At 40.1% G+C, this 14,658-nt stretch overlaps 1 protein-coding gene across 1 annotated transcript; it reads left to right on the top strand.

The window, feature by feature from the left end:
* The first annotated feature begins 547 nt into the window (after positions 1-547).
* LOC106903831 (uncharacterized) lies at positions 548-14,645 on the top strand. The gene is made up of 43 exons (XM_014967835.2): positions 548-652; positions 739-812; positions 1,535-1,579; positions 1,658-1,682; positions 1,758-1,826; positions 1,911-2,000; positions 2,103-2,171; positions 2,255-2,350; positions 3,015-3,101; positions 3,210-3,305; positions 3,401-3,466; positions 3,593-3,682; positions 3,777-3,863; positions 3,948-4,037; positions 5,745-5,834; positions 5,934-6,002; positions 6,074-6,136; positions 6,217-6,279; positions 6,356-6,424; positions 6,537-6,620; positions 6,711-6,797; positions 7,734-7,814; positions 7,899-7,967; positions 8,100-8,189; positions 8,795-8,884; positions 8,969-9,058; positions 9,163-9,225; positions 9,305-9,367; positions 9,450-9,518; positions 9,605-9,688; positions 9,947-10,033; positions 10,121-10,204; positions 10,288-10,356; positions 10,437-10,526; positions 10,617-10,706; positions 10,804-10,893; positions 10,971-11,060; positions 11,148-11,228; positions 12,350-12,412; positions 12,603-12,662; positions 12,752-12,898; positions 12,979-13,026; positions 13,925-14,645. Exons 1-43 carry the CDS (start codon positions 577-579, stop codon positions 14,476-14,478), a joined length of 3,837 nt encoding a protein of 1,278 aa, XP_014823321.2. The 5' UTR covers positions 548-576; the 3' UTR covers positions 14,479-14,645.
* The last annotated feature ends 13 nt before the right edge of the window (positions 14,646-14,658 follow it).

Here is a 14,658-nt window from a genome sequence, read left to right as displayed (position 1 = left end):
GGGCCACCGTATATTTTATAGACGCATCCCGAACTTTTCAGATATTTATGTGTTTTTTTAAATCTTTGGAAACCGTATATATCTGACATAAGATCCCAATCTTGGGTGTATGCACAGTAAAATAAGATCCCAATAAAATACATAAAAAGCTTGTTCTTCTCCAAAATGTGAAGAATCCAGTGGTATAAATACTTTTGCAAAATGCCGTGCGATGCCTCCAGGTTTGTGTTTGGAACTTGACAAAAAAAAATTAAAAAGTAAAAGGGAACACCTTTCAAAGCGCTGTAAATCTTTTCATTTTACTGTTTTGAAATCATCTCAACACTTCCAATTAAAAAAAAAAGGCATGATTTATTTCTTGGTTTTAATTTCTTGTGAACTTTTTCTAGAGTGTATCGCTCTCCTCGATTAGCGGAACCATGGCAACCTTTTCACTTTTAACCTTTTTACACCAGTAAAAATCAATCTGCTCCTCCCTTTCTGGGAAGCCTGGCCCTTCTCATGGTATTGGTCATCCAGTGGGATAAAAAGAGCATTGCTGCTGCTGAAAGTCGTTACCCTTTTAGGAGCAGAACAATGGCTGGAGGTTCTAACTTCATTTGGGTTCCCTTCCTTCTCATCTGTGTCTTCCCTGCGTCTGACAACAGACACGGTAAGAAGCAATGCTGTCCCGTAATGTTTCCAGTAAATATAGCATTGAAACGTTGGTTGAAATTTGAATCCCTCGTGTGTTTTCAGTGCCGTATAACGTGGGTGAGTTTGTCAAGAACACTGGAAACCCACAGCTGGACGACATCCTGTCCAAGATTACTGTGAGTCCTCACTGATTCTGACATTGTTCATTCATAGTGCATGTAAAGAGAGTAGACAGCCCATATTAGGATGGAAAAACATAAGACCATGCTGATCCGTTGTAAAACTTTTATCATTTTTAAGGTAACATCTTGATATTCTTTTGAAAACAAACAAAAATGCAATTAATGGGAAAAATTTACTTTATGAGAAAGCCACAATAACCTGGTTGCACAAGTGTTCACACCCTGAAACTCATCTGACATCGAAGCACATTTGGATTTAATTTCAGCATTCAGTCATCTTCCAGTTTGACTCAAAATTGGACAACTACAAACTGAACAAAATGTCGCAGTTTAGACTACAGCATTCAGTCAGTGGAGTTGAGAAATCAGGGCAAAGGAAATATTTTCTCGACACACTTTTGCAGTCTACCTGAGTATTATTACTGAACATATCTCACAGTTTGTGCACAAAATTTGAACAAAATGACATTTTCAGTAACAGCAGAATAATGCACCATGTCACAAAGTCCAAATCATCTCTAACTGATTTCCTTAAGTCAACTCCAATCTGATTGTGTGAAGCTTTCAAGTCACACTATGAATAATCTCTGAATAATCACATACCCACCGAAATCTGTCATCTTGGGTTTTGCACAATTTTTATATCCACTGTGTTGCTATACTAAAAGTTGTGTGGTATAAATAATGATTGAACGTTTTGAATGTATTCCTCTCAGATACCGTTGCCAAATGGAACTGATTTCGACGAAGTAAATGTAACGGTATGTAATAATCACCTCCTTTTCATGCTAATTTGAATGTTGTCTTCTTCTAATCTAATGCCTTTCATTCTCTTTCAGTCAATAAAAGTCAGACTTTGCACTGGTGAGTGTATTCTTTATTCATGTTCCAGTTCTAATCTGACGCATGCTTACGGGTTCTCTCTTTTGTTTTTGCAAGGGGTTGAGGAAAGCTTGGATTCCCTGAACAAGGAGCTTCGGGAAGCAAGTCAGCGTAACAGCCAGTTGGGTGAGTAGACGATACATCCTCCTTCGGCGGGTTGGAAAGCTTCCTCTTGCGTTGTTCTGCTGTAACCTGCGCGCTCCATCGCAGACGGGGAAGCCTTCGAGTTGAGGCGGGAGGTCAGGCAGCTGAAGCTGAAACTCTCCACCTGCAGTTTGGCTGTGACGTCCGTCGCCGGCTGTAAGATCGTGCCTGAGAATCCTGCGCTGCACCCTCTGTCCACGTCTTCAGAGGAGGCTTCAACAAGCAAAATGCTCAAATGTTTTGTCTGTTTCCCGACAGCGTACCACACCCAGCTGCAGACCAAACTGAAGCATCTGCTGGAGGTGATTGACAGTGAGAACATTCAAGGTGAGACTACATTTTAAGGTCATTTTCATCTTTGTAATGCTTCAGCATAGTGGATTTTTTTCTTGAAATTATATTTCTTATAGTTTTGAAGATCATGGCTCTGACCAGGGATGTTAGATCTTTACGGAGGAAGTTTGAATCCCTTGTTAACTCAAATGGAAATTCGACTGAGATAACAGGTGAGAAGTTTTATTCATTCAGTCAACGTTTTCAGTTTTTCAAAAATGTTTTTTTTTAATATATATTTCAGTATGATTAACTTTATACTGAAATATATATTATTTCAGTATGAAATAATATAAAAAAGGGCATAAATATCATTAGCTTTTTACATAATTTGTCACATTACAATGTTTTAATTAGGATTAAAACATTTTAATTAGGATTTTGTATCCTAGCTAAAAGTAGTGAAGTGAACTGTGAAGTCGAAAGAAAAAACGTGATTAGAGTCAAAAATTTAACAGCAATATTTTGGTTTAGTTAGCTAGTCATAGAGAAAAGGAAGGGTGTTAATTTTTTCAGTCATATTTTCGCCATGTTATAAATATCAGCAAAATATTTTATCCACAAGCTAAACATTTTGCTTAAAATCTATATATTTAGCTTTCAAATTCAGTATTTAGTCATGAAGCTAAATTAAATAAATATTTAGTTTCTACTTACGTTGAGGTTTGTAGTTGTAACTTGTGAAAAATGTGATAAAGATAAATTCATCAGTATACATTCATAAAGCACTGCAGGTCACGCGTTATCAAAACGCTCCAATTAAATTTTGATGTTTTTATTTTTACTGAATGTCTGCCTTGGATAGAGAAGTCTCTTTTCTGAATTCATTTCAAACAGCTGTGCAAGCTGAACTGAGCGCAAAGACCACCGAGCTCAACGCCATGAAGCCACAAATCAACAGGAACAATGAAACTTTGGCATTAAGTGAGTTTTTTTTTTTTTTTGTTCGTTTATTCTTTTGGAAAGATTTATTCCTGAGCTGAGGAGTGAAAACGGTGTTCAGTACATGATAAATGTAATTCCTGTTTCCAGTCCTAGAGATAATCTCCTTGCAGAATCAGATCTGGGACCTGCAGCCGACCGAACTGAGCAGCAAAACTGCTCTTACTGTCGATGGACGACTTCTGGGTAAATCACCCTCTCTTTGACTGAAAAATTAGATCTGTTAAAGTAATATTACAGTTCAACTCAATCTCATAATCCAGACTCTTAATTCCCCTCAGCGCTACAAGAGCTACTGGACAGGAAGCTCTCTGAGCTGCAACGCAAAGAAGACCCGATCTCTATTGGTGTGTAAGCCTCTCCAACTACATTTGCCAGTGTTTCTTTTTTTTTCTTTTTTATCCACAATTTTAAAGTACTACTAAAAAAATAACCGGGTATATCTAATCGTTCACGTGGACGTGACTGATCAGTGCTGGAGCTGATTTCTGTGCGCCATAAAATCACGACGATGGAGAAAAGGATCAAGATCCTGACGGAGGGATCCAAATCTAAAATTCTTGGTGAGTTTGTGTTTGCAAATCACCAACACATATCTTGTTCAGATTTTGCATGTTGAGCTTGATTTTTATTTATTTATTTTCGTTTTACTTTCAGATGCTCAGAGGGAATTGAGGCAAAAGATTGAGCAACTGAAGAGAGCGATCATGCTGCTGAGTGGACGGGAAAATGACAAGAATCTTAGTAAGCCTGCACTCCAACATCTCCACTTAGGTTCTTGTTTTACTTTAGCGTTGACCCGATGTGTTTTTGATTTGGATTTTTCAGCCAGGGAGATCCTGAGGCTCCAGTTTGAGGTGGACCGATTGACAACGTTAGTTTCAACTTACGAAGAGACCCTGGAACCCACCATCACAGGTGAACGGGCAGATGTAAACCAAAACATCGACACGAACAACCATGGGTTTTATTTATGGCTGAAACGATTCATCTGATAAATTGTGATGAATCGATAATTTACATAATTGCCAACTAATTTAGTAAGCGATTAATCGTTAACTGGACCGTACTGACTCCAAAAAAAGGCAATTTACTGAAAGAATAAGACGCTGAGAGCACCAATTAAGTCGAAACGGTACAAAAACTATATAGACATTTTTCATTAAAAATAATTTTAAAAACTCTAAATTTGTTCTACTCATATGGCCTAGTTTAAGCTTCACGTGGTTGAAATTCTGTCAAAAAAACCCAAACAACTAAAAAGCACCTTTTGCTATCTAACTATTAATTAGTAGTCAACAGATCAGCCATACACTGCATTGATGCAAAGTCAAACAAAAAGGACTGAGCTTTTCACATTTTGACGTTAGTATGTTTTTTAGGTGAAAAATAATTTTATCTGATTAATTGATCAATCGTCAGAATAATTAATCCCTGAAGTTTTAATCCCGTGCTGCCTGTTCTGGACTGTTGAGCTTTCTTCATTAAATTGATCATCATCTTTATCACAACCTGGGCCTCTGCGTCTCTCCTCACCGCCTCGCAACCACCACACATGACAGAAGGACCCGACCAGACCGGTGAGGATCGCAATTAACAACAACTATGGACCCAGCTGCTCAGATGTTCGGAGACGTGGACCGTTTAAAGAGAACAATCAAAATCTATGTTGACAGCGTGGCTAAACCCTGCTCTTTGTACAAACGGTTTACCACGGCCTCAGCTTGCGCGACGGTTCTCCGAAAATGGATCCCGCTCCTCCCCGATCCAGGTTTGGTAGAATTATTGGAAGACACCGCGTGGGACCGTGATGCAGCCCAGGCGGAGATGATGGGCGATCCAGTTCCACCTAAGCCGTCCCTCCCGCCTGGCTGCCGTCCCTCCGGTTCCCGTCTTCTCTCCAGCTCCCACCACCTACCTGCTGCCCGAGCCTGCCGCTGTTGCGGCGTCCCAGCCGTCCGAGCTTCCTGTGCCCGCTGCTGACGAGCAGCCTCCAGAGTTTCCCGTGTCGCCTAGCCCTCCAGCCGAGCCCCCTACCGGACGTCCAGAGCCTCCAGCCAGACCCTCTGCCGGACCTCCAGAGCCTCCAGCCGGACCCTCTGCCGGACCTCCAGAGCCTCCAGCCAAGCCCCCTACCTGACGTCCAGAGCCTCTAGCCAGACCCTCTGCCGGACCTCCAGAGCCTCCAGCCGGACCCTCTGCCGGACCTCCAGAGCCTCCAGCTGAGCCCCCTACCCGACGTCCAGAGCCTCCAGTCAGACCCTCTGCCGGACCTCCAGAGCCTCCAGCCGAGCCCCCTACCGGACGTCCAGAGCCTCCAGTCAGACCCTCTGCCGGACCTCCAGAGCCTCCAGCTGGACCCTCTGCCGGACCTCCAGAGCCTCCTCGCCTCCGCTTCCTGCGGCGGCGGCGACCGCCGAACCCGCCTCCCTGCCTCCCTGCCTCCTGGTTCTTCGCCCGCCCTGGTTGGGTAGTTTTTTGTTCGGACTGGGGTTTTTTTTTTTTGTTTTGTTTTCTGGACTCGTAACCATGATTATATCATCCACAAGTCTTGATGTTAGTTGAACTGAAAATGCAGAAATGTGTTAAAAGGAGTGTTTTTTTAATTATTATTTTTTATTGAAGCCATAACAGTGGAACTGGAGGTGATGAAGCGAAAAGAGGTCATTTTGCAGAAATCGCTGGAGATTACAGACCAGGCCATCGCACAGCTGAGTGAGTAAGAGTAGAAAGAGGAGGGATATCTGCCTTTGGAGAAAGTTTCACGTGTTCACCGTAACAAAGCCAACGAGTGTGCACTTTTATTTTGACCAGTCATGAAAGTAATCAGCATCGTGGAGGAGCTGACGGAGCACAAGGAGACAACAACCGGCGAACAGCCTGGTGAGCGCTCCTCCGCTTGCTCTTAAACCGCACCGCTTTCGACATTTAATCTTATTCGAATGTTGTTGCAGATATACTGACGCTCCTTCAAACCTACAAACGAGACTACACCAAGGCTCTGAGTGAAATAAAGAGTGAGTCTTACTCTGTGGCGTCAGTGACATTTTGTGAGATAAATTTTCGATAAGCAGACTGTTTTTGTGTTTCTGTACAGACCTGAAGGAGCAGCTGCGTCAGACGCGTGAGGAATGCTCGGGACTTGAGGAGCGATACGTCGGTGAGCGGCTTTTCTGAACTTCCGAGTCGCGTCACGGTTACACTCCCGATCTAAAGTCCTAACCTGTTTCTCTCAGCGGTAAAGACCGAACTGGAACAAAGGATAGCACAGCTGAACAGAACCGAAGACTCTGAAGCTGCGCTTGGTATTTATTTCAGTTTTTTTCCCCCCCAAACATTCCTATTTATTAAAGAAAGATGTGGACTTACTTGGCTTCTTTCTATATTTGTCTTGTACATTATGCTTGTCTGTGTCAGTTGTGAGTATAGTACACCTGCACGGACAAATCCAGGCTTTAAAGAAGGCAATCGTAGCATCGCCTAGTAAAAAGGAGATTATAAGTGAGTACCACTCATCTTTACGAATGTAGTTTCAACCTTTTTGAAAGCGAGATGTTTAAATGTCCTTTTTGCTTTTCATTTTCTCCTCAGGGCTGCAGAAGGAGCTGCTGCAGAAAGAAGAAGAACTAAAAGCCAAGACTGCAGACACAGAGAGACTGATTCCCAACTCACAGATAAGTGAGTGTCCAGGTCATATGGAAAATGTTTCAGCCTGTATTTTCTCTCCGGGTGGTTTGCAGACAGGCAGCTTTGTTGACACCTAAATTATCCCTGTGTAATGTTTTATCAGAGTAAAAACGGTCCCATTTATGGAAGGAAGTTCACTTGCAGCTGGAAGCCCAGAAAATTAATCACTTTGTTTCTGCAAGTAACAATTATTACAGTAATTTTCTACTGATTCATTGATTAATCGCATATTTTTAATGTGACTGTTTAATAAAACCGACACATTCTGCAGGTTTTCATTGAACTTATTAAGCTTTTTACATGCAGTATTAGAAATACATTAGCAGACACAAATAAACAAATAATTAAATTCCCTTTTGAATTTAATTATTTGTCACTTGAGGAGCTTTTAGTAAAAGATATTTACAGAAAAGGGGTATTTTTTTATGTAAACACAGAATGTGTAAATGTTTTGTAACATTTTGGCTTAATTACTGCTCTGCATATGTTGTTGTTTTTTTCAGCAAATGGCCTTTTTTGACTCTGTCTAGTCGGTTACTAAATTAGTTAAGAATTATTTCAACTATCGATTAATCACAATTAATCTAATTAATCCAATTAATCATTTAATCATGATTAATCGTGATTAAATAATTAAATGATCAACACTTTCTACAGATTGTGAATTGTTTTCTGCCAATGAGATCCTCTTTTGCTGCCGCTGAGCACTGGCAGGGCGCGACGCACGTAGCATCCTCAGCGCTAAAAGCCTAAAAATAATTTATTTGAAGACCTGCAAGCAGATGTAGTTAGGATGTTTCTCAAGTTTTGAACATGTTCAGACCAGTCAGGAAACTCTCACTGATCTCACTCATTTGTTTTAATCTGCTGTTAAAAGGTCCCACCAAGATTTCAGCTCTGTTGTTCCCATTTACATTTATGTTTCAGTTTTAAAGATTATTGAGCTGCAGAATAACATCTGGACCCTTCAGAACAAGGATACCAATGAGACGACCAGTGAGATATCAGGTACTTTAAATTGTCGCTGGTTCAGAGTTAAACATTTAAGGGAATTGTATCACAAATTCCTTAATTTACTGGGGGGGGTTTCAGAGCTGCAAAGGAGACTGGATGGTCTGCTGAGTGAGATAGACAGCAAAGACCAGGAAACCCTAAAACACAGTGAGTGAAACAGTTTCTAACACTTTCATTCCTCTAATCAGCACATCTCTGTCCTCCTGTGGTTCATTATGACATTTAATAAAACAAATGTAGTTGTTTTCTAGGCTCTTGACTTTGCGTTTTGCGTTTCAGTGATGACAGTCCTGACCCTGCAGAGCCAGGTGGAGTATCTTCAGAAACAGCTGTCGGCGACTGAGGTCTTACAATCCCACAGGATTACCCGTAAGTGCCTCTGGCAAACTGGAGTAATATCTGAAGACAGGTTGATTTTTGCCTCGAAAAAGTATCCGGACACCTTCACTCTTTTTAAATGTTGCTGCAGCACCAGCCAGAAATGTTACGAAAAGAAGAGGATGGAAACCTGTTAAAGGTTGTAAATAACTTCAGAATATGGTGGAAGTTTAACCTCCTGAAGAAAAACAACCCTAGACATCAGGGGAAAGACTTAAAAATCATACTCAAACCTGATGGAGGTTGAACTTTTTTCCCCCCAAAGAAATATAGGCAAAAACAATAAATGTACCAAAAGGTGGTTCTAAAAAAACATTGAGTGAAAGAATTATAGTCTTTGGCACACTTTTCAGAATTTTACTTGTAAAAAAAAAAAAAAAAAAAAAAAAAAAACTTCAAGAATCATATATAATTTTCCTTAAATCTCACAATAATGCAATATTTTGTCTTGGTGTATCACATTATTGCGGAAGAGGATTAAGACCACTAAAAAGAAAAACAATCTTCTTTTTTTTCCTTCTATTTTGACCATTGTGAGTCCATTATTGATCTCCTGCAAATGACTAATAATTTTTTTTAATTCTTCCCTCAATCAGAACTCAACAGAGAGCTTGAAAACAAGCAGGCGCAGTTGCAAAACGTTTACTCGGAGATAAAGGAGAAGAACCAGGAAAACGGCGAACTGTGTAGGTGAAGCGAGAAAACGCCGCAATCTTTATCAGAAATGAACATTTACGTGTGCCTCATCATTTTGTTTCTGGTTAATTCAGTGGTAAAAATCTCTGTACTGCAAAGCCGGCTGAGAGAGTTCGAAAAGGAAAAGGAAAGTGATGAAAAAAAAGCCGTTGCCACGGTATCCAGTGAGTGGGCTCCTGCTGTTTACGTTATTTGTGTCTTCTTTTTACGATTGGAAAGAGCAAGTGTGACGTCATTGTTCATTTTGTGTTTACCTGACGCTTTGTAGAGCTGAAGGAACAACTGAAGATTAAAGAAGAGGAGAACCAGGAACAGCAGAACTTGATCAAAAGTGAGTTTAGTAAACATGTAGGCTGCTGGGAATATATTTAATTCATAAATGATTTAAAAAACATTTTTATTTCTACCAGCTCTGCAGATCAGCTTGAACCAGACTCAACCAGAGTGTTCTACAAATGAGCAGCAAATTCAAGGTGACTCTTACTTCTCTTCATCCCTTGCTGGAGGAAATGTTTTGAATTCAAAACTTAAAATTTTTGATTTTACTTTTGGTAGACCTGCAGAAAAGTTTGGAAGCCAAGATCGTGGATCTCAAGAACAAATCTGATACAGTTACGTCTCTTGGTAAGCCGTAAAGCTGCGAGTATCTTTTCTATGATTTGGAAGACCAAAGGATGTCGATGGTAACGAAAAGCTTGTGTTTGTTTAAGCTCTTCAAGTTTCTACACTGACTGTGCAGCTGGAAGAGCTAAAGAAGCAGCTGGGAAACTCTGTTTCCCAAACTAAAGCTGAAGGTGGGTTTGCGTGAACTGTGCACACAAATGCTGTTTTAGCTATTTTAGCTAAATTACTTCAAGTGTTTCTTAAGGGAAAGGAACCCATATCCTGTACTTGTTGCTAAAAAATAGATTTAAAAAGGTTTATAAAGTAACAAAATAAAAAGCTTTCACCTATCACAAAAAATACAAATCTTTGTCTTTCTTATATCCTTGTACTGTGTACAGTTCAATATCAAGCTAGCTAGCTGACAGATATTTCTGTTTTTTTTTAAGAGCTTCAAAGAATTATTGACCAGAAAAGTGCAGAACTGGACAAAGTAACAGAAGAGCTGAAACAACGAAGCACGCAGTCCCAAAGGCGTAAGACATAAGCCAGCGACTAAATAAATAAATGACTCTTTTGGATGATATTTACGTGAGTCGACTAAAAATGTGCGGATCTTTCAGTTTTACAGATTATTGCCGTACAGGTAGAGATTGATCGATTGGTAACTGTGGCCTCAAACGAATCAGATTACACCAAGATCCAAGGTGAGTAGCAAACACATAGCATTATGTTAACACTGGATAAGTTTTAATTTAATATGAATTTCAAAAACTAATTGTAACTGCAGGACTCCAAGATCATCTCAGTCACCTGATAGAAGGAATTCGGGACACAGACAATGAAAACACAAAGCTCAGTAGGTATCATTGAAATGAGTGGTGCACTGCTGAGCATGCTCAGTAGCTGATCTGATATTATCACATCTTTCTCTGTCAGCATTTAAAATTTTGACTCAAAAAGACGAAATAACCACGCTGAAGAAGGAGATGGAGAGCCAACTGGGAGCGCAAGCTGAGAAAATTAAAGGTGATGCAAAATAATAATAATAATAATAATAATAATAATAAACATCCCATGGACACACCTCACACTTTCTTTTTCTTTCTTATTTCCAAGATCTGGAAAATCAATTGGAATCGGTCAGAAGTGAGATAAAAAAGAAAACAAATTTGCTGGAGACGTCAACCTTGAGAATTGCGAATCTGTGTGAGTATTTAGTCCTTTTGGAAATAAGAATAAACATAATTACTAGATAATAAATAAAAAGAAACCATTAAGTCACTGCCTTGTTTATTTCATTTAGCTGCTCAGATTATGGAACTGAATGAGAAAATCGTACCACTGCAGGAGGAAATATCAGACCTCAATGAGACGTATGCTGTAAACCTCGCAGGTAAAGCGATAACTAATACATTTACTTAAGGTTAAATTGTACTTTTGGCTCATATGCATGTGTTTCTAAATCTTCAGAACTTCAAGAGAGACTCGATTTTGCTCAGAAGAAACTGCAAAACACTGAAGCTCAGCTCATGGAGGCAGACGCAAGGAATTTTCAACTAGGTACAAACTCCTTTTATGTACTCGTTTAACATTTTGCTTGTTTTTAATTTGCCACTGGAATAACTGTGTGTTTTCTGTCTCTGTCAGTAATGGATATCGCCAATCTGAGGGCTGAGCTTAAAAAAGCAAAGGAAGGAACTTCTATAACTTCTAAGAAGAAAGTTGCCGGTTTGTTATTATTTTTACGCAGTAATATAGCAAACACTTACTGTAGGGTGCCTTACAAAAGTATTCCTAGTAAATTTGTTTTCACATTTTGTCACAAACCTCTATGTATTTTATTATGATGTTATGTAATAGATCAACATAAAGTAGCGTATAGCTATACAGGAGGAAAGTAAGGAAAACCATCCATGGATTTACATTCTTTTAAAAAATAAAAATGCGAAGTGCGGTGTGCGTTCAGCCAACGTGAGTCAAAACTTTATCGCATTGTCTTTTACCACAAATCTGTTTTGGGTATGTCCCTGCCAGCTTTGCACATCTATAGAATCAGATGTCTTACTAGTTCTTCTTTGCTAAAAAGCTCAACTTCAGATTGAATGTATACAGTTTTCAGTGGATATTGGTCTGGATTTTGCCTAGTTTGTTTGTTTTCTAACCAGCCTTGAGGTTAACTTCCATTAACAATGTAAATTCACAATTTGACATTTCAAAAATAAAGTCATTCATTGGAAACATGCCAAATTCAAAAAAGAAATAAAAACTATTGTTTTTCGATCGCGCTGGGGTTTTAGTTTGTAAAACTGCAATGAAAACACGTCACACGAGTCACGTGATCAACGACCGGATGTTGCCACTGGCGCAAACCACGACGAAGAAAACGTCGGGAAGCGGCTGGCGGGCATGTTTTTAATTACTTATCGCGTGAACAAACGTACTCGCGCGTGATTTTAATTGCGGTTCTTGTTTAATGGAAATGCCGCAATTGCAAAAATTGCGTTTGGTGACATCAGCGGAATATTGACAAAGTCTTGCGAACATTTGATTGGACACGCAACTATTGAGACCTTCACAGGCCAGCTGGATAAAAATTGGATTAAATTACACACAGGTGAACCACATTTACCAATTCGGTAACATTTTCACTCTAATTTTCCTTCTTGTTCACAGCTGTGCTACTGTTTGTTTATCTGCTAAATAAAAACACGTTTGCAAAGTAACAAAATGTGAAAATGTTTAAAGACTCAGAATGCTTTTCCAAGTCACTGTATGTATGTGTGTGTCATAAATAGCCCCAAACAGCATGCAACACTTGCCTCAGGTAATTCTTCTCCCTCTCTTTTCAGCCCTGGAACAACAATTAAGAACCCAGGATAAAGAAAACAGAAAACTTGAGATCGCCAATAGAGGTATAGAATGAGCCCTGCTGCTGTGTTCTGTTCAGCCTTCCTGTTATCTACTGGAAAAGATCAGTCTCTATTACCTGAATGTGGACGTGTTTCGGAAAATATTCCATTTTAAGCTGCTTCTTATGCGCCAATCTGAAAATGGTCTCTTGTCACTTGGCGTTATAATCACTACAGCTCCTTTCTCACTCAGACTTAAAGCAGCAAACGGAGGAGCTGGAAACGTGCTGCAAAGCCAACACCCACTGTGAAGGTGAGAGGTCAAAAAAACCCAAAAAGGACCTGCAGAGAAGATCTACTGTGTTATTTTGTGTTATTCACAGTAAGCTTCTGATAAAACAGACATGCAGAGGCAGCTACAGCAGAGCCAGGAGGATGCGGATCGTCTCCATCAGCAGCTGCAGGAGAAGGACGCCGCCCTGAGAAAGCTGCAGCGCAACTTCGAGCAACAGCAGCGGGAGAAGGAGCGGTTGCAGGAAGACTACAACAGTATGGTCACCTCGGAACTACAGGTTAAACACGAGCTCAGATCAGAACCAGTAAGTCATGCTTTGCTCCTCTCCTCTCAGACGCCGTGGCCAAACTGACCAACGTGGAAGACAGGACCATCTATAACAGTGAGTCACACACAAGAGTCAGGATTGCTAGGAGAGCAACTAGAAATGCACTGATTGCAGTATTTTGGTCGATAACCGATCTTTAAAAAAAAAAACAGACTTTCCAGTTCCATTGTAATCAAATTTTTTTGGTTTGTTTGTTTGAAAAGTTGCTCAATATAGCAACAAAATCACAAAGTTTACAACAGTGTTGTGACTGTTGTTAACCACACACATAAAGATGTGACCGGGTCACCGCAGAACAAAAAGAGACAGCAGCTGCATTTCCATTGATCATATAATTGGGCAAATTGGAATTATGAAAACAAATTTGCTTTATGAAAACACAGCAATTTAAAAAAAAACAACTCATGTTTTTTGCTAAAAGGTTTTTGCGTTAGGATGAGGTGGTTTTTCAGCAACATTAAAATTAGTGTATTTAGTAAAATTGCAAATTCGCATCACACCAGTATCAACAACCAGATGTTAGCACTGACGGAAAAGATGAAGAAGACGGCAGGAAGTGGTAGGAGGGTGATGGCACGGCATGTTTTTTGTTTTGTTTTAATGACTTATCACGTGAACAGACATATTCCCGTGTGATTTTAATTGTGTTTCATATTTAATGGAAACAGAGCAATTGCGAAAATGTGTATTTTGACATGAGCCGAATATTGACAGAGGTTTGTGCACCTTTGTAATGGAAACATAACTACTGGCTAATTTTCAGACCTTTGTGTCAGTAGATAATATCGGTGGAAAGATCAGTTTCACGCCAGTCACCCAAACTTAAAGAAATCAAGGTCGATTTATCAGTGCAACCCTAAAAGTAACACACAGACACCGTGTATTCTGCTTGTTTAAACTTTTTTTTAAAAAAATGTAACAAACACACAATCTACATTTCTCCCTTTTCCAGCAAAGATCACCTGGGATCCAAACACGGCACATCCCAGATTAGTTTTCTTTAACGACAACACCGAGGTATCCACCACCAACGACGTACCCCAGTTCCAGGACAACCCCGGCAGGTTCGACGTGGTTCTCGGCGTTCTGGGCTCAACCGGCTTCTCGAGAGGCCGCCATTACTGGGAGGTGTCCGTAGCTGATAAACTTTGCTACCACATCGGGATGGTCAGCGAATCGGCCAAGAGGAAAGGATCGTTGTCCTTCAGGCCCGCGAAGGGTTTCTGGACCATTGTCCTGAACAAACAGAATGAGCTCAAAGCGATTGACAGGACATCGATAACCCTTCAGGTTGAGAGGCTGCCCATTACTCTGGGCATCCTGCTGGACTACAACAAGGGACAGGTGTCCTTCTACGACTCTGGCGCCAGATCTCATCTGTACTCGTTCTCAGGTCAAGAGTTTACCGACAGAATCTTCCCGTTTCTCAACTACTGCGTTGAGGATGTCGAAAATCCTCAGCCAATAGTTTTACTGCCTCCAGGATCAACTGACTGGATTAATTAAGCAACACAATAAGTCAGGTTTTGGCACATTTGTCCAAACGTCACATGATTTAATAATCAAATATTTTATTGTCTTTATGAATGATTTTGATCCAATAAATCAACAAACTTAAAGTGTTTATTGACCTCTGACTGTCATCTTCTAGGTGTAATAAACATCAAGTGCAACCTGTGTGGTTTT

The sequence above is a fragment of the Poecilia mexicana genome, unplaced genomic scaffold (assembly GCF_051168715.1).
Source record: "Poecilia mexicana isolate PSO_F unplaced genomic scaffold, ASM5116871v1 scaffold_17, whole genome shotgun sequence".
Classification (NCBI taxonomy): Eukaryota; Metazoa; Chordata; class Actinopteri; order Cyprinodontiformes; family Poeciliidae; genus Poecilia; species Poecilia mexicana.
The sequence above is the reverse complement of the archived record's forward strand: the minus strand, read 5'-3'. Positions and strand labels throughout refer to the sequence as shown.